Here is a 20,829-nt window from a genome sequence, read left to right on the forward strand (position 1 = left end):
TTCATCCACGACAGCTTATGATGCATTGAATTAACTTTAGTTTCCCGTCAGCCAAATAATGACTTAAGACACATATAGCTGAGCTTTTAAAGCCATACGCTGATCGTTTATGATCAACTAGAGCAAAGGCTGCACATTACTTGTTTTCCATATTTGTTTGCTATTTTTACTTATTTTGGAAGTAATGTTTTTCTTTTGCCTATTTATTCTTGGTGCTTTGCTCGTCAACGACCGATAAGCTTGCCAGTCAGCAGAGTTACAGTATATATAATAATATAGTATATAACAGTTTATTTCAGTTGGTCCCTTTCTTCCATAACTTGCCTCAGATCACCATCAACCGGTGATCAGCCTCATAGATCACAGAGCGCGTCCTGACTGGGGAATGTTCATCACACACTGCTGAAAATAGTTTACAGAAATGATTCAAAGTAAGTTCAGCCTGTGTGCTCTGCACCACCGAGTCCCACTGTACATCGTCCACATCATTGATAAAGTCAGGTTCTGAAAAGAAATGTGGCAGCAAGTATAAACATTTCCTCCTTCCCATCAGTGGCCTTCTGGATCATTGTACATAACTTTATTAGCACTTGGTGGTTTGTAACAACAGCATATCAAAATGGCTTTACACTGTGGAAGACGCACTTGAAGCCAAAGAGCTTCTATACCAGACGTGCTCAGATCGTTTCTTATTTTAACTGGGATGTGATTTGAATTCAGTAACACGCTGCACATCGGTCCAGCAGGACAACAGGTACGAATGGATTTTCCTCTTCATTGTTTCGTTGCAGACGTCACGTGACATCAGACTCTACAGCCGTTTTGGCCAACCTGCGGCTCTCTGATCTTTTTACTGACCGTAACCGCGGAGTGTGGCTCTTTGATCTTTTTACTGACCGTAACGGCGGAGTGCGGCTCTTTGATCTTTTTACTGAACGTAACGGCAGAGTGCGGCTCTTTCAGTTGGAGAGTTCTCGCTTGAAACTCAGAATTCAGATTTTTTGAAGATGTATATAAACGCATCACTGGACCACAACGTCTCTCATCACCCAGTTTAACATGAAACCTCAAACCGATGGGAGAACAATAAAGAAACGATGACAGAGGACAACAAATCAACAGAAATAGAGAATAGGTTGTTTCCTCCGAAGGTTGATGCAGTAAGATTAGTAGTCGTGAGGATGAATAAGTGATAATACACATGTCAAACAACACTTTTTATTCAAAGTATCACTGTGTAAAATTCTATTGTATGACAAAGTGGAACGAATAAGTTAAGGATTTCAGGACGGGGATAAAAAAAGCAGCAGGAGTCTTTTGGCGAGTGGATTCACGTTCTAATGAGTCTGTATGAAACCTGGAGCTCAGTTGGTCCAGGCTGACACCTGGCTCCCAGGCTGCCGCCGCGGCCGCCGCCTCTCAGGACACATCGGAGTCGGCCAGGTGGAACGCCAGCTCGGTCTTGATGTGGTCGGCGGCGCTCTGCTCGGTGGCCAGCACCGTCTCCACGGGGAACGACAGGTACAGACTCTCCTTCGCCTTCTTGCTGGACGGCGGCGAGTCGCCCGGAGAGAACAGCGGGTCGGAGAGTTTAAAGGTGTGGTGCGCTCTGCGTTTGGAGTTCTTCTTCTTCTGCTGTTTGTAGGCGGCGTTCATGTTGGCGATCACCTGGAAACCGAAGAAAAACGATCTTTTCTAATTTAATTATTTCTCTGCAGCCACGTCAAAAGATATACAATATATAGATAAATACTGTGCGTGGCTCTGAATGAGACCGATTTAGTTTTTAACTATGATGAGTTTGACTGACGAGCTGCTTGACGGAGTCCTGCTGCTCCTGCATGATGCTCAGGTAAGTGGAAGCCTTGTCCTTGCTGAAAAACACGTCCTGCTCCAGGATTTCGTGACTCGGCAGACTGGGTGTGGTCTGTCGAAAGAGAGAGACAACGCTCAGACAGTGCAGCGGCACGACGTGGGATCGTCTCCGTTCCTGGCCCCCCCCCGCACCTCGTCCGGTAAGTTGGCCTTCCGGTTGAACATGAGCGAGTACGGGCTGAACCGGGTGGTGGGGTTGGTGGCCGTCCTGGAGAGGAAGAGCACGGCGTCCAGGAAGTCGTCCCAGTCCGCCTGCTTCTCCGCCACCATCTGCCGCACGGCGTCCCTCAGCAGGGGGCCGGTGCGGTCGTGCAGCGGGTTGAGCTGCGGCTGGTCCAGCGGGGAAACCTTCTGCACCACGCCCCAGCGCTCACACAGCACCTTGCTCACCTGAGGACAAGGAAGCAATAAAAACACTCACACCTGAAGGGGAACTCTGCTGCATGTGTGTGTGTGTGTGGTCTCATTACAAAGATAAACAAAAAACAGCACCACCTAGTGGCCCAACATGCTAACGACATGGTGTTTCTGCCATTGCAGTGTTTTTTCTTCTTCTTCCTTTTCCCCTCCATAAATCGACTGAAACAGATTCCTGTGTTCCGTCAGTATTCACTGGCTTTTTGCTCTGAACGCTGGAGTCAATAGACATGAAGCTTATACTTGTTTAAATGTTCAAACAGACAGTGAGTGAGTGAGTGAGTGAGTGAGTGAGTGAGTGAGTGAGTGAGTGAGTGAGTGAGTCTCTCTCCCTCTCTCCGTCTCTCCGTCTCTCCGTGTCTCTCTCTCTCTCTCTCTCTCTCTCTCTCTCTCTCTCTCTCTCTCTCTCCTCTCTCTCTCTCTCTCTCTCTCTCTCTCTCTCTCTCTCTCTCTCTCTCTCTCTCTCTCTCTCTCTCTCTCTCTCTCTCTCTCTCTCTCTCTCTCTCTCTCTCTCTCTCTCTCTCTCTCTCTCTCTCTCTCTCTCTCTCTCTCTCTCTCTCTCTCTCTCTCTCTCTCTCTCTCTCTCTCTCTCTCTCTCTCTGAAAAGACAAGCGCTCGTCTCTCACCTCGTCGCAGAAGTCGGCGTTCTGCGTGCACGCTATCGTTTTAGGAGCGCCGAACCTGAACAAAAACATAAAACAAAACAAAATGAGAACACGACTGTGATATTTGGATTAAAAAAAAAAACTAAACAATGTTTTCACAAATCCATCAACTTGTTTGTTCCTCAGTCGTCTTTTACCGGTATATACACTTGAGATGCAGCGCGCCACCGACAGAGCGTCTGTCTTCTGCACGGGAAACGCTTCGGCCCATTTACTGAAGTAATCGATGGCGACCACCGCGCTCTTATTGCCTTGCTGCGTCTCCGGGAAAGGGCCTGGCGGGAGGCAGAAAAACACGCCATGGAAATCAGGAGGGGAAAAGAATCCAGGGGGGGGGAAGGCGAGGTGGAAAACCAGAGCGGAGGTCAAGTTCACCTGGAAAACATGTTTAACCTTTAAAACGAGGTCGACGCGACGGAATTGTTCGTCTCATCAAGACCTAAAAATCACACGCCCATACCCCCGGACCTAAGTCCAACAGGAAGTCTGCAATTTGGCTTTCAAAATAACATTTTCGACCAAAAAACGGCCCTCGCGCAAATAATATCTCCTCTGAGGGTGAATGTTGTATCGGCTTCAAAACACGATGAAATGACAGAGGAGACGCTCCTGCTCAAAACTTCAGTACAACTTTTTGATTAGTCGAGCGGTTTCTATTTAATTAGCCATCAAAGCTCTGAACGCCGCATCCCGCCGCCGCTCTCCTCTCATTCGTACACTGAAAACTGAAGAAGTCTCATGAAGAAAAGGCGCCGATCGAACACCTCCCACAGAAACTGTAAAATGTGTCCAACAGTGACAACATGAAGCAATTCAGACGACCACCAAATGATGGAAGGAGTGGTGCGGCGGATCAAATAACCTTGTCATCTATTGGTTTCCATGGTGACAAATGTGGCGTTGGCGAAGGTCTGCGCCCTACCGAGTGTAGCTCTAGTTAGTCCCGAGTTAAGAGTCCTTTTGAAAATGACTCTGGTGTGTAAATAAAAGGAAAAAAAAAAACAAATAACGTAAATGTGTATTCACGTATGACTTTAGGAAAGCGTCACGGAGACGAAGAGCCTCACCGAGGAAGTCGATCCCGATGATTTCCCAGGGCGCGTCCACCTTGATGGGCCTCACGGTCCTCGCCAGGTTCTTGTTGCGCTCCGTGTGCTGACACGTCTCGCACACTTTGATCTGAAATGGGACCGACTCGGTTAGAATCCCGTCGGGCACATGACACCACAGCGTGGAGACGTGAGTGAGCATGTGTCGAGGAATGTACCCAGTCCACCACATCCTTGATGATCCCCAGCCAGTAATACTTGCTCTGAATCCGGTGCACCGTCTTCTTCTGGCCCAGGTGGTGTCCCACGTCGTTGAAGTGGCAGTCGAGGAAGATCTGCCTCTTCCTCTCGGCCTCGATCACCACCTCCCTCTTCTCCTCCTTCTTGGGCCCGACGTAGTACAACTTGCCCTCTTGAAGATGAAAATGAATTCGTTAAGAAGGAACAAAGGCAGGAAGCACCACTAGTGTGTGTGTGTGTGTGTGTGTGTGTGTGTGTGTGTGTGTGTGTGTGTGTGTGTGTGTGTGTGTGTGACATTGTAAAAGGCTTTGGGATTGCTTAAAGCTTTAGCATTACAAATTAAAGCAGTTAGGCATTTATATAACCTTCATCCATGTCAGTCGGTGTGATTGTTGATCTTATGAGAATTCTTTAGTTTTACACAAGCAAATTAGTACAATTTCTTTTTTCTCTCTCAGATCTCAAAATGATCATTGATGCGTTCATCTCTTCACGTGGTGACTATTCTAACTCTGTTTTCACCTGTTTTAACAAGAAAAGAAGCTTCAGATGGTCCAGAATGCTGCTGCCAGACCTTTGACAGGTGAACCCAGAACAGCCCACATCCCCCCTCTTCTTTCCAGTCTTCACTGGCTTCCAGATGTTCGTATTGAGTTCAAATGTTAGTGCTGACCTTCCGTGTGATCAGACCCCTACATACATCACTGACTTGTTGTGCCCCTACACTTCAGGGCGCACCCTGCGGTCCCCAGGCCAGGGTCTTATAAAGATGCCAGAGACTCGGACGTCCCAGAGAACCCGGGGTGACTTGGCGTTCCAGGCGGGAGCCCCCAGACTCTGGAATAACCTGCACCAGTCCCTTGGTGAGCTTGACTGTGTGGACTCTTTTAAAAAGCATCTGAAGATGCTTTTAACTTTTATTTTTGTTTTATTATGTGGCTCCTAGTGCTTTAAAGTCACATATGTTGTATTATCCACTGTGTGACGTTGCTGCCATTGTTTTAGTTTCACCTTGTTGTACAGCACTTTGTGATTTTATCTGTGAAAAGCGTTTTATAAATAAAACTTATTAACTTACTATATGAGCTCGTGTTAGAAACATGGAAAAAAGTAGAAACATGACTAGCTCACAAACCTGAGGTATTCAAATCCCTCAAAACACAAAACAAACACGTCTTAGAGATGTTTTGTCTTTTTTCTCATGAAATAAACAAATAAATCTGACAAAATGCACCTTTGAGCTGAAATGCTTCCGAGTCTATTCTATCAGATTGAGTTTAGCTTGCTATGCTGTTGCTTTGATTTAAACACCTAATTTATAAGCCGAATTCTTTATAAGTTCCTATAGATTATATATTAGATGATTCACTTTGTCGTATATATCAAACAGTTGATATAAAGCGATGTGATGTCAAAACAGCACGTTTTTTGAACGTAAGCTGGCGGGGCAAACCAACTGAGGAAGGAGGGCAGGGAAAAGCTAGAGACGGCGGACAAACCGTCAATGATGAACTTCTGCGCGTATCTTTTGAGGTTCTTCTTGCGGAGAGGATTCATGGTGTGGGGGAAGCAGCCGTTTGCCACGAAGGTGTAGATGTCTCCCAGCTTGTTGGAGCAGGACTCCACCACCTCCTCCTCGGCCACCTGCAGCGACTCCACGCTCAACATCTCCGCTCTTTCACGAGCCCAGCCGACCGGGAGGGCGCGCCTCAGAGAAGAGAGACACAGTCTCCACCCATCGGCTCTATTATCAGCGGTGTCGGTCAAAAACACACCAAGGAAATCACGAGAATCACAAAAACAAACACAGATAGCAGAGCCGCTTTTTTTCTTATTCATCGACTTCCGTTTGGAGAGTATCGACATCCGGTTTATTTTTGATGCGCGCCCTCTCTGGACAGTATCGGGTACTGCAGGCACGCGCACCCCTATTTCACATAAGTTAATAAAAGTTATGAAAACTAAGGACATTATGGAGGACGTCAAATAATACTAATACTAATACTAATAATAATACTAATACTAATACTAAAAATACTACTACTACTACTACTACTACTACTAATAATAATAATAATAATAATAATAATAATAATATTAAAAATGCGAGCAATGCAGAAGGATCATTCAGAAAAATGAGCTTTTACTTTTATACAAACTGCAAACAGTAGACACATATATTTTTTACACACAAATAGGAACACCATAGCAGGACCAGAACTATTAAACTAAACTAAACTACACCAACTAACTAACTAAACAACAAAAACATAACACAATCACTTCCAACACTACAAGCCAGATAATATAACCCCCGATAATAACATTTAAAATACTACCAACCCAAACTCCCATAGTCATACAATGTAGCAATCAGCTCCTTGATTGCAATAATAATAATAATAATAATAATAATAATAATAATAATAATAATAATAATAATAATAATAATATATTTTCTCCAAAAGACATAATGTTTGGACTAATAATGAAGAGTAAGAGCAATGACTCCCTGGTTAATTATATCCTCACCGTTGCTAAATATTTCATTCATAAATCAAAATTCTAAAAGGTAAAACCTAAATTCAATGTTTCATATTGTTTTTCTCTGATGAAAAACTAAATCAGAGTTATTAAGCAGGATTGAAATTATGATTTAGAAAAGAAGCGCTAGTTCTATTTTGTAACTTTTTTTGTTTGTAATGTATTTACTTCATCTTGCTATTGCACCTTTGTAAATGTTCTTAAATTCTTCGCCATGTTGTTTTTAAACGCGCACTAGTTCAATAAAGTTGTTAAAGAAATCTGCTTCCGGACTCCTTTTATTTTGACGGAGTTTGAACCGGAAGTCGTTTATGTGGCGTTGCTCTCAGCCGCTTTCTGTTTCTCTGAGTGTTGTTGTTGTTTTTTTTCTTCATATTTCTTCCTAAACTGTCCGTGATGACAGAAGGGGGAGTTTTAAAGCCTCGGTTTTATACGTGTGGGTGTTTCACCACGGATAACCTTTTCCTGGAGGACTTTAAGCTTCACGTCCGCTTCGTGTCGGAGGAGCAGTTCAGACTGGAGTACCACACTGTGAGAACCAACTCTCTCTTTTTACCTCACCTGTCTGTATCTGTCATAGAAATCTGATTTTTAACGACCTGGTTGTTTGTTGGCAGCTGTTACAGAAGCTGGGCTGCGTCACGGAGCAACAGTTCGAGGATGTTCGCAATAAGGTGTGTATTACTGGTTAATACACTTTATATTACGCATTTTATTTCAGGGGCCGCCAGCAGTCCAATTACTTGACTGGTAAATAGTTCCATAATATCCTCTAAATTTTAACTTTAAAGTATTTATTTGTTCTAAATGTATTTCCCTTTAATCAGCCTTGGCCCTGAATTTCAGTCCAAAAGTCCCTCTGGTGACTTTAACTGAGAACAGGCTGTTGCAGGTTCTGTCCCTTTAAATGCTAATGAGCCGTGTCTGTCCACGTTTACTCCTTGTCTGTTTTCCAGTAGTGTTTACAAGGATATAAAAAAAAAAAAGACACCTGCTCGTAATTCATTGCAGAGCTCATCTACCTGTGTGAGGGTCAAACTGAGCATCACTGCCAGAGGGAGGTGCTATTTCCCCCTCATGACATCATGAAGGGAACATCTCAGAATTGCCCGCATGAGCTCACTTGCACAGAAAAGTGGGTCAAACAATTGAGAGAGATGACAGACTTTCTTCACTTCCGGGGCGTCGTACAGGCTGTGGGGACACAGATTATTGTTAGAAAACCAATATAAAGTGGATTTTGCGTCACATAGGACCTTTAAAAAAAAGTTATTTAAAAAAAATTTGCTTGGTGGTTTGTTGGGCCGGAGTAGGTCTTATGTCTGACAGCCTGTTCTTAAGGGCTCAAAGTACACAGAGACCGTCTGTACACCATAGCCACCCACCAGCACACCACACCACCAGTACGCTGATATTACAAATGGACCCGTGGTGGATCAGGTTCTGACTGTGTCACAGCAGAAACCGAGTCAGTCGTACAAGGAGACACATAGAATCTGTGGCCTACTGTTAGTTAATCTTTACAAGTTGTAGTGACCTAGAAGGAGATTTTTAAATTAAATATATTAATATACTGTAATTCTGTCGAAACTTGGGGCCACTTTTTAATGGCCTCTGGCTCAGAGTCAGTTCTGGTTTGTTCTGGTGTTTCTACCAGATGTTGAGATTAAGACAAGCAGTGAGTCTCTGATTATTAATTTGGCTGAAAAGCTGCAGGTCCAGTTCAACTTTCTCCAGTATAGTTTCTAGATTTTAAAAAATTTTGCAAATGTGTCCAGGTTTGTTAATGTTTAGATATGATCATATTTATCAATGAGCTTAAAAAAGCACAGTTTAGTTTGCGATTCTTTTTTTTCTTAGGTTTCATTCAAAGCATTCTAAAAAACTTTGATGTGTTGTTTGAAAATATACCTGATATACCTTTTGTTTTTACTAAACTCAGACTAACTGTCATTTCTAGTAAACCATCAACAAAACACTTCCATTTTCTAAAACGGATTAATGAAGCTTCTGCTTATATTTGTTTACTAGTTAATAAAAGAATCGGACTATAATTTTCACCACCAGGGGGCTCTCTACTCACCTTCTGTTTAAACGAACTATAATTTTCACCACCAGGGGGCTCTCTACTAACTTGCTGTTTAAACAAACTATAATTTTCACCACCAGGGGGCTCTCTACTCACTTGCTGTTTAAACAAACTATAATTTTCACCACTACGGGGCTCTCTACTCACTTGCTGTTTAAACGAACTATAATTTTCACCACCAGGGGGCTCTCTACTTACTTGCTGTTTAAACGAACTATAATTTTCACCACCAGGGGGCTCTCTGCTCACTAGCTGTTTAAACGAACTATAATTTTCACCACCAGGGGGCTCTCTACTCACTTTCTGTTTAAACGAACTATAATTTTCACCACCAGGGGGCTCTCTACTCACTTGCTGTTTGAACAAACTATAATTTTCACCACCAGGGGGCTCTCTACTCACTTGCTGTTTGAACAAACTATAATTTTCACCACCAGGGGGCTCTCTACTCACTTGCTGTTTGAACGAACTATAATTTTCACCACCAGGGGGCTCTCTACTCACTTGCTGTTTAAACGAACTATAATTTTCACCACCAGGGGGCTCTCTACTCACTTGCTGTTTGAACGAACTATAATTTTCACCACCAGGGGGCTCTCTACTAACTTGCTGTTTAATCGGACTATAATTTTCACCACCAGGGGGCTCTCTACTCACTTGCTGTTTAAACGAACTATAATTTTCACCACCAGGGGGCTCTCTACTCACTTGCTGTTTAAACGAACTATAATTTTCACCACCAGGGGGCTCTCTACTCACTTGCTGTTTAAACGAACTATAATTTTCACCACCAGGGGGCTCTCTACTCACTTGCTGTTTAAACGAACTATAATTTTCACCACCAGGGGGCTCTCTACTAACTTGCTGTTTAAACGAACTATAATTTTCACCACCAGGGGGCTCTCTACTCACTTGCTGTTTAAATGAACTATAATTTTCACCACCAGGGGGCTCTCTCAATCTACAAAAAGACAAGATTAAAATGAAGTTAACACGGGCTGAATAATAATGAGGAGCCTCACCTGAGGACTTTACCACCAGTGAATTATCCTCCATCTTTACCTCGTCCTCCGTGAAATCCTGTTATTGTTTTTGTCATTTCCACGCTCTTTCTAAGCCTCAGCGTTTGATGTTGGACTTCTTCTCTACACTCTAGATTTCCCTGGAGGTGGACAGACGGCGACGCCTCGGCGTGACGTCAGCAGAGCGAGCCGCCGCCATCAAAGACTCGTACCGGCCTCTTCATCCTCACGTCTACCGTCTGCAGGTATTCAGACCGGCCGATGTGAGCGCCGCGCCGCGCCACGCCACGCCGCGCCGCGCCGCCCTGGCTGAGACGTTTCTGTGCTGCGCCTCCTCGCAGGACTCCTTCCTGGCGCCGCAGTTCAAGCAGATGGTTGAATACAGTCGGAGCGGCGACGCCACTGAAGCCGGCCTCCTGGAGTTGTTGGATAAAGAGGCGGGTGAGCCGGAGGCGCCGCCTCCTCCGGGCGACGAGCGCTCACAAACATCAGACGTCGTCAAAAAGAACGCCACATTTCCTGTTTGAGAAAGTTGTCGCAGAAAGAACGGCGCCTTTTTCTCATTTATTAAAATGAGCAGAAAACAACATAGAAAATTCATGAAATGATGAAAATAAGTGCAGAATAAATATTTAAAAAAAGTTCTATTATTAAGACGCAGATTTAGAACCAAAGGAAAGATGATGGTAGTGGTGAGAAGTGTAGAATTATGAACTTAACCGCAAATGTACCAGTTGCAGATTATTATATCAACACTAATAGATTTGTTCGGCCCCTCGGTGCGATCGCCCGTTTGGCTTCAACAGACAGAAAGGATTCAATTTGAACATCTTTTAAATTTGCAGTGAAACCTTCAGGTAGAAACGGAGTAAACAAAGCCTCGCGTCCAATAATACCGCTGTCTCCTGGACGTCTGAAGTCTTTGACGTCCCCACATGCAGTGGAACAGCGTACATTGGAAAAACTATCAGGAATATCCAGATTAAAAACGGCGTAATATACTTTGGTATTCATGGTTTGGCTTTGGGACAGAAGACATGTCTTCTCCCACCGTCTACAGAGACGTCCTGTTGCAGGCAGATAGGAGAGGAAGTTATTTGTGTGTCTGTTTCCGTGACGACGCTCGGGGCCTGTGAAAATGCAACTTTTTGAAAACGCTGGGGCTCTTGTGTTTATTGAAACGGGCAGAAAGGAGACTTTTGTTAGATTGTTCTCTGCTGCATGTGTGGCATCTTCACAAAAAATAAAACAGCTCCACCTTGTGGCCCGACATGGTAACTACATGGTGTTTCTGCTATTACCAGGTTCTCTCTCTCTCTCTCTCTCTCTCTCTCTCTCTCTCTCTCTCTCTCTCTCTCTCTCTCTCAGCTCCGAGGGTCTATCACTTCCCGGTGTTTCAGAAGACTTTCTGTGACGAGCTGGTGGAGGAGCTGGAGCACTTTGAGCGTTCCGCTGCCCCCAAAGGTCGACCCAACACCATGAACCACTACGGGGTAACCAGTCCACTTTGAGAACTCCTTTAACGTCGCCTCTGTCGTCGTTATTTTACGTTTTCCTGCGCCGACGCCGTTCTAAAAAACAATTCCGTCCACACGTCGCTACGAACACGGCTCAACACGAGGCTTCAGGCCATGCAGTACATATGCCAGGCCTTTAGGGGCGCTGTGACTCACCAAATACACCAAAAATGAAGAAGAAGACACGGAGAACATAGAAACGTAAAAGTAGACTCCTGCTCATAGACGTCTACATCACTCTGAGCTATATAGGTCTATGCCCCTGCTGGTAGCGTCAGTAGCTCCTGCAGCGCCACCTGGAGCATGTAGTCCGCCATTGTTTTGGTTTTTAGATTTCAGGTTTTCTAAAACGCCGCCTCATGTGTATGATCGGCCAAAAACGGTGTGTTTACGTGAACCGGCGTTCTCGTGTAAAGTTCCTCTCCTTTGCCCCCCCCCCCCCCCCCCCCAGATTCTCCTCAACGAGCTGGGCTTCGACGAGGGCTTCATCACGCCGCTCCGCGAGCGCTACCTGCGCCCGCTGACCACGCTGCTGTACCCGGACTGCGGGGGGCGCTGTCTGGACAGCCACAAGGCGTTCGCCGTCAAATACGACATGAAGGAAGACCTGGACCTGAGCTACCACTACGACAACGCCGAGGTCACCCTCAACGTGTCCCTGGGCAAAGAGTTCACCGAGGGAAACCTCTACTTCGGTGACATGAGGCAGGTGAGAGACGCGACGCGACGCGACGCGACGCCGGGAGGAAACAAGTGGAAACGCATCATTTTAGTGTTTCTGTTTCAGGAAAGTTTCACGTTCACATGGCGACATTCTGAAAACGACGTCCGCTGACACGGAATCGGCAGAAACACTGAAAACAACGTGGCTCGCATGCTGGGCCACGACTCAGACTGTTTCCCAAACGTGGCGTTTTTTTCCTCCCGTTTCCACGGAGACGAAGTCGTAGCTTTTTATTTTCAAAAATGACGGGAACGGACTGGGAGTCATGACACTCTGGAGGGAACGTTGTTCTTATTGTTCACCTACTGAGCATGTGCAGAACTACGAGCCACTACGGCCATGTTGGCCACGTTTCAGAAAAGTTCAGTTTTTGCTCCGTCTACACGAAGACAGTCGGAGCACTTTTGAAAAGTTTTGTCCTCGCCCAACACACACACACACACACACACACACACACACACACACACACACACACACACACACACACACACACACACACACACACACACCCGTTTCCACAGAGACAAATTTGGAGCATTTTTTTAAAAAATGGTGCGCTCTGCAGTTTTGAGAAGTTGTGTTGTCCCCCGTTTCCATGGAGACGGAGTCGGAGCAATTTTGAAAAGTTTTCCGACTCCAACTTTGTCCCCGCGGAAGTTGACGCGTTCTTGAAAAGTTGTGTTGTCCCCCATCAGACTGAGTCGGAGCGTTTCCGTGGAAACGACAGAAGGACATTTTACCGTCACGATGGAACAATCGTCGCGCTCTCACGAACGCCAAAGCAACGTTTCACCTACATATTCACGAGGAAACCCTCTGCTGCCCCCTGCAGGTGCCCGTGAGCGAGACGGAGTGCTCAGAGGTGGCGCACCGGGTGAGCGAAGGCCTCCTCCACCGGGGGCAGCACATGCACGGCGCCCTGCCCATCGCCTCCGGCCAGCGCTGGAACCTCATCGTGTGGATGCGAGCCTCGCGGGAGCGGAACCGCCTCTGCCCCATGTGCAACCGCCGGCCGTCGCTGGTGGAGGACCAGGGCTTCGCCGACGGCTTCACCGGGGCCCCCGAGGCGCCGCCCGGCACGCCGTGCGTGCTGACGTGACGCAGACGCAACGAGTTCCGCTTCCTGCGTGAAAACCAATGACGAATGGATGAATTCTCACCAAAAGCAAGTAGGAGTAAATATAATTTACTATATAATATATAATATATATATTGTATATATTTCTGTATAATATAAAGAAATTCACTTTAAAATACGAAATTTACCCATCAAATGAATTCATACGAAAAAGATTTAAATCTGAGGTAGTCAAATGTACTTTATGTGAAGAAAATATGGAAACAACCCAACATGCAATTTTTTTTATTTTGAAAAACAAACAAACCAAACATTTTGATTTTTGAAGAATAATATTGGCATCATTTCCAAATTTTATGTCCACAACGCTCATCTGATCAAACACCCCCCCCCCCCCCCCCCCCCCTCATTAATCAATGACAACAGTGAATAAAACAACGATTTCATTTGAAAGCTCAGAAACTTTAATTGCGTTCGGGGTTTGTGTTTCCTGTTTCCTGTTTCATGAAATCTTTGTTTCACAGTAGATTTGCTTTTTTAAAAATTAGTCTTTCGTTCCATGTCTGACATAAAGTTCAGGCTACGATTGCACAGAAACGTCCCGAGGAAAAGAAAAGCTCTTCCTTTATTTTTTTTATTTCTTTTTGAGGAATGGTATGGACACGCTGCAACCAGCAGAGGGCGGTAGTGTAACCTCACGGATGCAAACTGTTGTTGAACCACAGAAACAGTAGAAGAAAAGAAAAGCTTATTCTTCTGTTTTTCTTTTTCCGCTTTTCGTTCTGTGAATGAAATCCTTTTCCCACTATGGCCTCCAGCTCGGGTTCTTTCTCCTTTTCTCTTCCTGTGAACTGTTAAATAAACCGGGAACACATTGTGACCATTTTGGATTTGACAAATGACAAAAAAAAACTTCTAGTTTTGAGTAATACAAGTTTAATTACACAAGTTCCGTCGGTTCATGAACATTGTTTGTGTTTATACATTTTGTGTTGTTGTCATATATACACCGATCTGCCATAACATAATGACCACACGTCTAATAACACGTATGCCGTCAGAGTACGCCGCTGAAGGTTTCATCCTGTCCGATCGCGGCTGATCCTTCTTCACTTCTGCCATTTTTTAGAATTGAGGTTTAATATACGAGTACGTCACATGACCAAACACCAAAAACCTCCATGTAATCAACCGCAGCCTCGACAGTATTTGGTCCTATGACTTTACGAGTGTTACATCTCGATGACACCAGAAGTGATGTAACGTGACGTAAACTACTGGCGACCGTGTGTCAGTACCAGTAACGAACCGCTGGCATTCAACTAGCAACTGCCCGGACTCGGACAAACGTTCTCAGCTTTATTCCCTGTCGACACCAGTCAAAACTCCTTTTTCCCTCCCAGTCGTTAAGTTTCCTGAACATCAGAACATCAGAACCAACATTAAAAATGACTGGAAATGATGTAGTACACATGGCAGGCCTGTAGGTGGCGTAACGCTGCCACAGAAATACACCAGACACGGAGACGTCAACAGATTCTCAGCTTATTTGACCAAATGGCATCAGCAGCTTCTGCAGCGCCACCTGGAGCAGGTAGTCCGCCATGTTGCTGTTGTCAAGCGACCCCGCCGGGAGAGGCGGGGCTATGACATCATCGATTTCAGCTAATGTGCGTCTTGTCTGTCCACACGTCAAAGCCGAGGCGGCGTTTTATAATGTCTCCACTCTGGAAACCATTAATAAAAAAACAAACAAAACAACAAAAAACTGGGTTTTTTTCAGGATCCTAATACGCCGCGCCGTGCGGAGGGTCGTCGTTGTCGAGTGAGCAAGGGGTTAGAGATTTCTGACGCAACCACGTCTTTATACTCCGGCTCCGAACGTCAACTTTTAAGGACAAAATGCAAAGACACCACCGCGACCTATCGGTGGTCATAATGTTATGGCTGAGTGATGGAACCAGTCGTACAGGATCCTCAATAAAACACGAAGGCGGCGGCTGCACGGACACAGACGCTCTTTTTGGTTGTTTCTTTTTTTGTCCCTGCTAAACGATCTGGTTGGAAGAGTTGAACTGGAGGAAAACGGGAGGAGAAGGAGAACACCGGTTCTGTGGGAGCCGAGACACAACAAAACAACAAAACAACAAAACACGACAGCGAAAAACACGTTTATAAAAAAAAACAAAAAAAGAAGAAGTAGGGCTTGTTCTCATGATGATTCCCACCCTGCACATCTGTGCCACTTTAATTTGTAGTAAATTGTAGTTTTCATTTGGTGTAATTACAAGTCTGGTACAATATGGAGAACTTGCAATAGTAGCCAGATAAAAGTTTCACAATAAATACCTCTATACAAATACATCTTATAGGCCTTTAAATCATACAAGCAAATAAATAAATAAATAAATTCCGTTACAGATGTGCCAGTTTGAGCGTTTCTCCAAACACACGGCTCTGTTGAGTCGCCGCGCACGCAGCCGCCAGTCTGCACCGCCCCGCCCCGCCTGCAGGGGGCAGCGCTCTCTGCCCCCCGTTGGTGCCGCGCTCTGTGATCGTCGCCTGTCGTCCGGGCGCCGCGCCTCTCGGCCTCATAGCGTGGTCTCGCTGCTCATGTCGCGCGGCCGGTGGTGGTCGATGTCCGAGTCGTAGTCCGACTCCATCTCGATCTTGACCTGCGGGACGGGGCACGCCATCCCTCGGCCCATCGGCACGGCGGGGGACGACGGGCAGGAGATCTTCAGGTGCAGGGTGATGCTGAGGAAGGGCAAGCTCCGGTTACCATACACACCCACAGGAGAAAACACTGAGGGGGGGGGGGGGGGCTGAGGGCCAGGGAATCAGAATCATACAAACAGGATCTCTTCTAGTTTAGTTCAACTGAAAGGCCTGATTTGATTCGGGGGTCAGAGGTCAGGGGTCACGTGCAGGTGGAACAGATCGACACATTCAGCATGTGGAGGAAAAAAGAAACAACCAAAACGATGTTTCCTGCGGGACGATCTGAACTCCAGAGCTGCTGGAAACATTAAAATCCTCCCCGGTGGAGAAACACAAGAAGAAGAAGACGAAGCATGCTCCTCACACGACGCGACGCCTGGAAAACTGGTGGTGGAGAACGTTCGCCGAGCTCGGCGGCGAGCGGAGAGAGGGCGGCGCGGCATAACCGCGCAGGAAGAGCGGGATTACTCGAGTAATCACATTACAATAATCTGCATTGCCTTAAAAGCGCATGAAGAGGAGACTGGGCTGGTGAAATGAGCTGCGGGATTTACATTCACTCAGAAAACAAGAGGAAGCAGATGAAGGATGAAAACACAATCGATGATGAACAATAAATAAAACTGAGAAAATATACTGACAAAACATTGTTTTATTAACTATATTCATGCAACAAGAGAATCTAATTTGAAAGATGTTAAAGAAATCACTTGCCCACATAGGATCAGTTCACGCAAATTACATTTAAAAGAAAGTAATGTAATGTAGGGATGTAACTATTTAGCCACGCAGAAGGTTTCTTGGTCATATTCAGTCTGATCTGTAGAGAGCTCTGTCTGACGTGAGACGCCGGCATCGCACTGATGATGAATGAATTTAGTCTAGAGCAAAAACTCTAAATGAATTATTGTTTCATTTCATGAGTTACGTCTCTAATAAGAAGGACAACAAACCGAAATGACGAAGCGTTTGCTTCTCAACGCGTCAGACAATGAGCGTTTGATTAGTAGCAGGTGGCGGCGCCGTGCCGCAGCGTTTACATTTCAGCACTTCTCACGCGGATAAAGGAAACAGCATTAAAGCGAATGACAAAGGGGAGAATCAGCATGCAGAACGTTACTGGAAGACTGTGGCTAATAATGCTAATGCTAATGCTACTTATGTTAACGTTTCACGTGACAACACCTAATCCGCTAAACAAAAAAGTGTGTTTCCACTGCAGCAGCGGACACAGAGACCACGATGTAGTTAGTCTGCCGGGCCACTGGAGGGCGCTGTTGGCTGTTGCCGTGGAAACAGACTTCCTTTTCAAGATGTTGCCGTGTTAACGTGAAACCTTTCTGAAACGTCGTCGCTCTAGCAGGGTTTGAGTTGCTCGTGGGCTACTGCCAAATGTAGCGGCGGTCGAACCCGAACGAGCGCAGTGAAAGTTTAAAAAAAAAAACTGTTCGGATATTCAAGAAGCTTAAGAGCTGCAGAGAAAATAATCCATCAGGACCTGAACCATCTGTCAGATTTCAATAAAATGTGATTCTTTGAATGAATTAAGACAAAACTATGTTCTTTCTCATATACCTTGATTTGGGTCGCCATGGAAACAAGCTACCGTGACACTAGGAACAGGCTGAATTTGTCCCAGTCTTCTCAGAGACGCATACAGGAGAGTTCTCACAAGCAACAACAAACAAAACATATCGTTGGAAAGTGCAACGTGTTCCCAGTCACACGAGAGCCAAAATACAGCGTGCATCATGGGAGCTCGTTTCCATGGCAACCAAAATGAACTTTTGACACGTGTGCAAAGTCCTCAAACTTTCCACCCTTGTTGCTCGCTTTGCTTCCCCGTTTATCCAGATGATGAAATGTGGGAGTGCTGGAGAGTAAATATAACATGACGTGTTCCACGTACTTCAGACGTGAGATTAAAACTATCATAGTGACACCAGAGGTGACGCGTCACTTCAAGAAGAACATAGTTCTGTTTTCACGCTTTGTGTGAACTGACCCTTTACTTGGTGCTCGGACGCCGCGTGTGATCCTTATTTCTGCGTGTTAAAGGGCGCTGCGTGTGGCGGCGGCCTGGCAGTGCGCCCCCCACTGGGACTCTGCTACGTCGGGATAGACCAGGTCTCTGTAGGGGATGTGCAGCTTGAGAACACAGTACCTGCGGTCCAGGTCCGACTCGGAGCTGGGCGAGTGGTTGGAGTAGGCCTGGTACTTGTCCTGCAGCAAGGAATACATGGTCACGTTAGAAAACACAGCTGCAATCCTCGAGGTGCAACGATGAAAAACAACAGAATAGCACACAAAAAACTACAAGAACAGACATGAACGTGACCAAAAACTACAAGAACAGACATGAACGAGACCAAAAACTACAAGAACAGACATGAACGTGACCAAAAACTACAAAAACAGACATGAACGTGACCAAAAACTACAAGAACAGACATGAACGAGACTAAAAACTACAAGAACAGACATGAACGTGACCAAAAACTACAAGAACAGACATGAACGAGACCAAAAACTACAAGAACAGACATGAACGTGACCAAAAACTACAAGAACAGACATGAACGAGACCAAAAACTACAAGAACAGACATGAACGTGACCAAAAACTACAAGAACAGACATGAACGAGACTAAAAACTACAAGAACAGACATGAACGTGACCAAAAACTACAAGATCAGACATGAACGAGACTAAAAACTACAAGAACAGACATGAACGTGACCAAAAACTACAAGAACAGACATGAACGAGACTAAAAACTACAAGAACAGACATGAACGTGACCAAAAACTACAGGAACAGACATGAACGTGACCAAAAACTACATAAAGACAAACAAAAATAGATAAAGGTAATAATTCAATGCAGACTAAACACACAAAATTACAAAATAAACAAAAAAAACAAACACATGGAGACACAAAATAACATAAAATCACAAACAAACATAATAAAAGACAAAAGAACAACAAAATGATATAAAATATACACGAAAAAGCTTAAAAAACAACTAAAGACACACAAAAACACATTGATACTGCAATACACAAAAACTACATTAAAACCGACAAAATCTAGTTAAATACAAGTTACATGAAGGATATGTGAAACCACAAACAAAATGCAGAAATACATTGTTTTGTTTAGATCAGCGGCGTCAAACACTTTTTTAACTTTTTACTCCAGGAGCCACAAACCGCTCAGTTTCCTCTCGAGTGGGTCGGACCGCGAAAATAGTTCCACAATAAGTTTTAAATGTAAACTTGAATGTTTCTTTCTTTATTGTAGTGCAGAGTTTACGTGACGAAATGTTTTCATTTTCACAAAAAACCAAACAAGTCAGACTTTTAGGTTGCTCAGACTAGACTATTAGATTCAACCAGTTAAAAGTTCTGAGGTTTATAAAAATTGTGTGTTGATGGTTTGTGTGTTTTTGTACAAAAAAATATAAAATAAAAAATACAAGTCATATATATATATATATATATATATATATATATATATATATATATATATATATATATATATATGTCTCCATGTGTTTTCTTTCTTGTAGCTTTGCGTGTTCAAAGTTTTGCATTTAGTTTTTGTGTGAGAGAACTACTTGTGTACTGGTATTTAATGTGTCGTTGCGCCTCACTCCTGCAGGGGGCAGCAGCAGCCCAGGTTTACTTGCCTCCTCCTCACTGTCGTCCGGCTTTGGCTTCTTCTTGTCCTTGTCCTTGTCCTTGTCCTTTCCCTTCTTCTTGTCTTCCTCCTTCTTCTTCTTCTCCTTCTCGGGCAGCAGGTCGTCCATCCAGGCCAGGTCGTGCTGGGAGAAGACCATGTCCAGCATCTTCCGGACCACCATCAGGCCCAGGATCTGCAGAGACACAGAGACACAGAGACACAGAGACACAGAGACACAGAGACACAGAGACACACGTTCCTGTCAGGCCTCGGCAGGATTTTATCTTGTTTGCTGATGACATCATCATGAATCAATCACTGTCCAACCACTTCCACACTCAATATTCACAATATCTAACATTAAAGCTCTTTACTCTCCGTCACATTGGAACAGTTGGTTCTAAATAGGGACGCACCGATACCGATACCGATACCAATACCAATACCGACACTGCATGGAGTACTCGTACTCTGAAAGTACTTTCTTTAAATCTCTGATATTAATGAGAATGAGAAAAGTGAGACAGACTGTAAATTATGTTCTGACAAAATATCAAGAGGAGAAATAAAGTTACTTCACCAGCAGTTAGATCAATGTGACAGGGCTCACACACCAGCGATGCTACATGCTATATGCTAAAGATTTCCAGGCTTACCCACCATCGATGCTACATGCTAAAGTGTTTCGGGGCTCACACACAGCGATGCTACATGCTAAAGAGCTTCAGGCTTACACACCATTACTGCTACATGCTATATGCTAAAGAGCTTCAGGCTTACACACCATTAATGCTACATGCTACATGCTAAAGTGTGTCGGGGCTCACACACAGCGATGCTACATGCTAAAGAGCTTCAGGCTTACACACCATTAATGCTACATGCTACATGCTAAAGTGTTTCAGGGCTTACACACAGCAATGCTACATGCTATATGCTAAAGAGCTTCTGGCTTACACACCATTAATGCTACATGCTAAAGTGTTTCATGGCTCACACACAGCGATGCTACATGCTAAAGAGCTTCAGGCTTACACACCATTAATGCTACATGCTACATGCTAAAGTGTTTCAGGGCTCACACACAGCAATGCTACATGCTATATGCTAAAGAGGTTAACAGCACCACATAGCCTGTTGCGTATTGTTTGTGTAATAAGCATAAATAAGACTTTATGACATTTAATAAGTATTTGTATC

At 44.7% G+C, this 20,829-nt stretch overlaps 3 protein-coding genes across 4 annotated transcripts in view; 1 reads left to right on the forward strand and 2 right to left on the reverse strand.

Annotated features, from left to right (window-relative positions):
* Window positions 1-1,204: 1,204 nt before the first annotated feature.
* On the reverse strand, window positions 1,205-6,087 carry LOC308112628 (gypsy retrotransposon integrase-like protein 1). The gene is given in 9 exon segments (XM_080468304.1): window positions 1,205-1,668; window positions 1,811-1,927; window positions 2,008-2,265; window positions 2,919-2,973; window positions 3,095-3,110; window positions 3,113-3,232; window positions 4,025-4,136; window positions 4,225-4,418; window positions 5,746-6,087. Coding segments are annotated over 9 exon segments (1,461 nt in total). The 5' UTR covers window positions 6,086-6,087; the 3' UTR covers window positions 1,205-1,419.
* Window positions 6,088-7,078: 991 nt separating this feature from the next.
* ogfod2 (2-oxoglutarate and iron-dependent oxygenase domain containing 2) lies at window positions 7,079-19,804 on the forward strand. 2 transcript variants are annotated; one of them, XR_013935466.1, is made up of 8 exons: window positions 7,079-7,321; window positions 7,408-7,464; window positions 10,036-10,146; window positions 10,243-10,342; window positions 11,270-11,394; window positions 11,870-12,127; window positions 12,975-13,311; window positions 19,748-19,804. XR_013935466.1 is itself a non-coding variant. In XM_080467158.1 (7 exons), exons 1-7 carry the CDS (start codon window positions 7,187-7,189, stop codon window positions 13,239-13,241), a joined length of 1,053 nt encoding a protein of 350 aa, XP_080323284.1. In that variant the 5' UTR covers window positions 7,079-7,186; the 3' UTR covers window positions 13,242-13,350. The 2 variants fall into 2 exon arrangements, 1 of the variants encoding a protein (XP_080323284.1); XM_080467158.1 differs by lacking the exon at window positions 19,748-19,804 and having other exon boundaries at window positions 12,975-13,350.
* The window catches only part of slc4a5a (solute carrier family 4 member 5a), a 43,841-nt gene continuing 37,147 nt past the window's right edge, over window positions 14,136-20,829 (reverse strand). Inside the window, exons 24-26 of the mRNA XM_080467156.1 lie at window positions 19,637-19,822; window positions 18,106-18,164; window positions 14,136-15,977 (exon numbers count right to left, since the gene is read on the reverse strand). Of these exons, the coding sequence (XP_080323282.1) occupies window positions 15,812-15,977; window positions 18,106-18,164; window positions 19,637-19,822 (411 nt within the window). The 3' untranslated portion in view covers window positions 14,136-15,811. The remainder of the gene's footprint in view (window positions 15,978-18,105; window positions 18,165-19,636; window positions 19,823-20,829) is intronic.

The sequence above is a fragment of the Lipophrys pholis genome (genome assembly GCF_963383615.2).
Source record: "Lipophrys pholis genome assembly, chromosome: 7".
Classification (NCBI taxonomy): Eukaryota; Metazoa; Chordata; class Actinopteri; order Blenniiformes; family Blenniidae; genus Lipophrys; species Lipophrys pholis.

Coding starts and splice junctions, on each gene's coding strand:
- ogfod2 (XM_080467158.1), top strand. CDS start 7,187: ATGACAGAAGGGGGAGTTTTAAAGCCTCGGTTTTATACGTGTGGGTGT. Junction 7,465..10,035: donor TCGAGGATGTTCGCAATAAG/GTGTGTATTACT, acceptor TCTACACTCTAG/ATTTCCCTGGAGGTGGACAG. Junction 11,395..11,869: donor ACACCATGAACCACTACGGG/GTAACCAGTCCA, acceptor CCCCCCCCCCAG/ATTCTCCTCAACGAGCTGGG.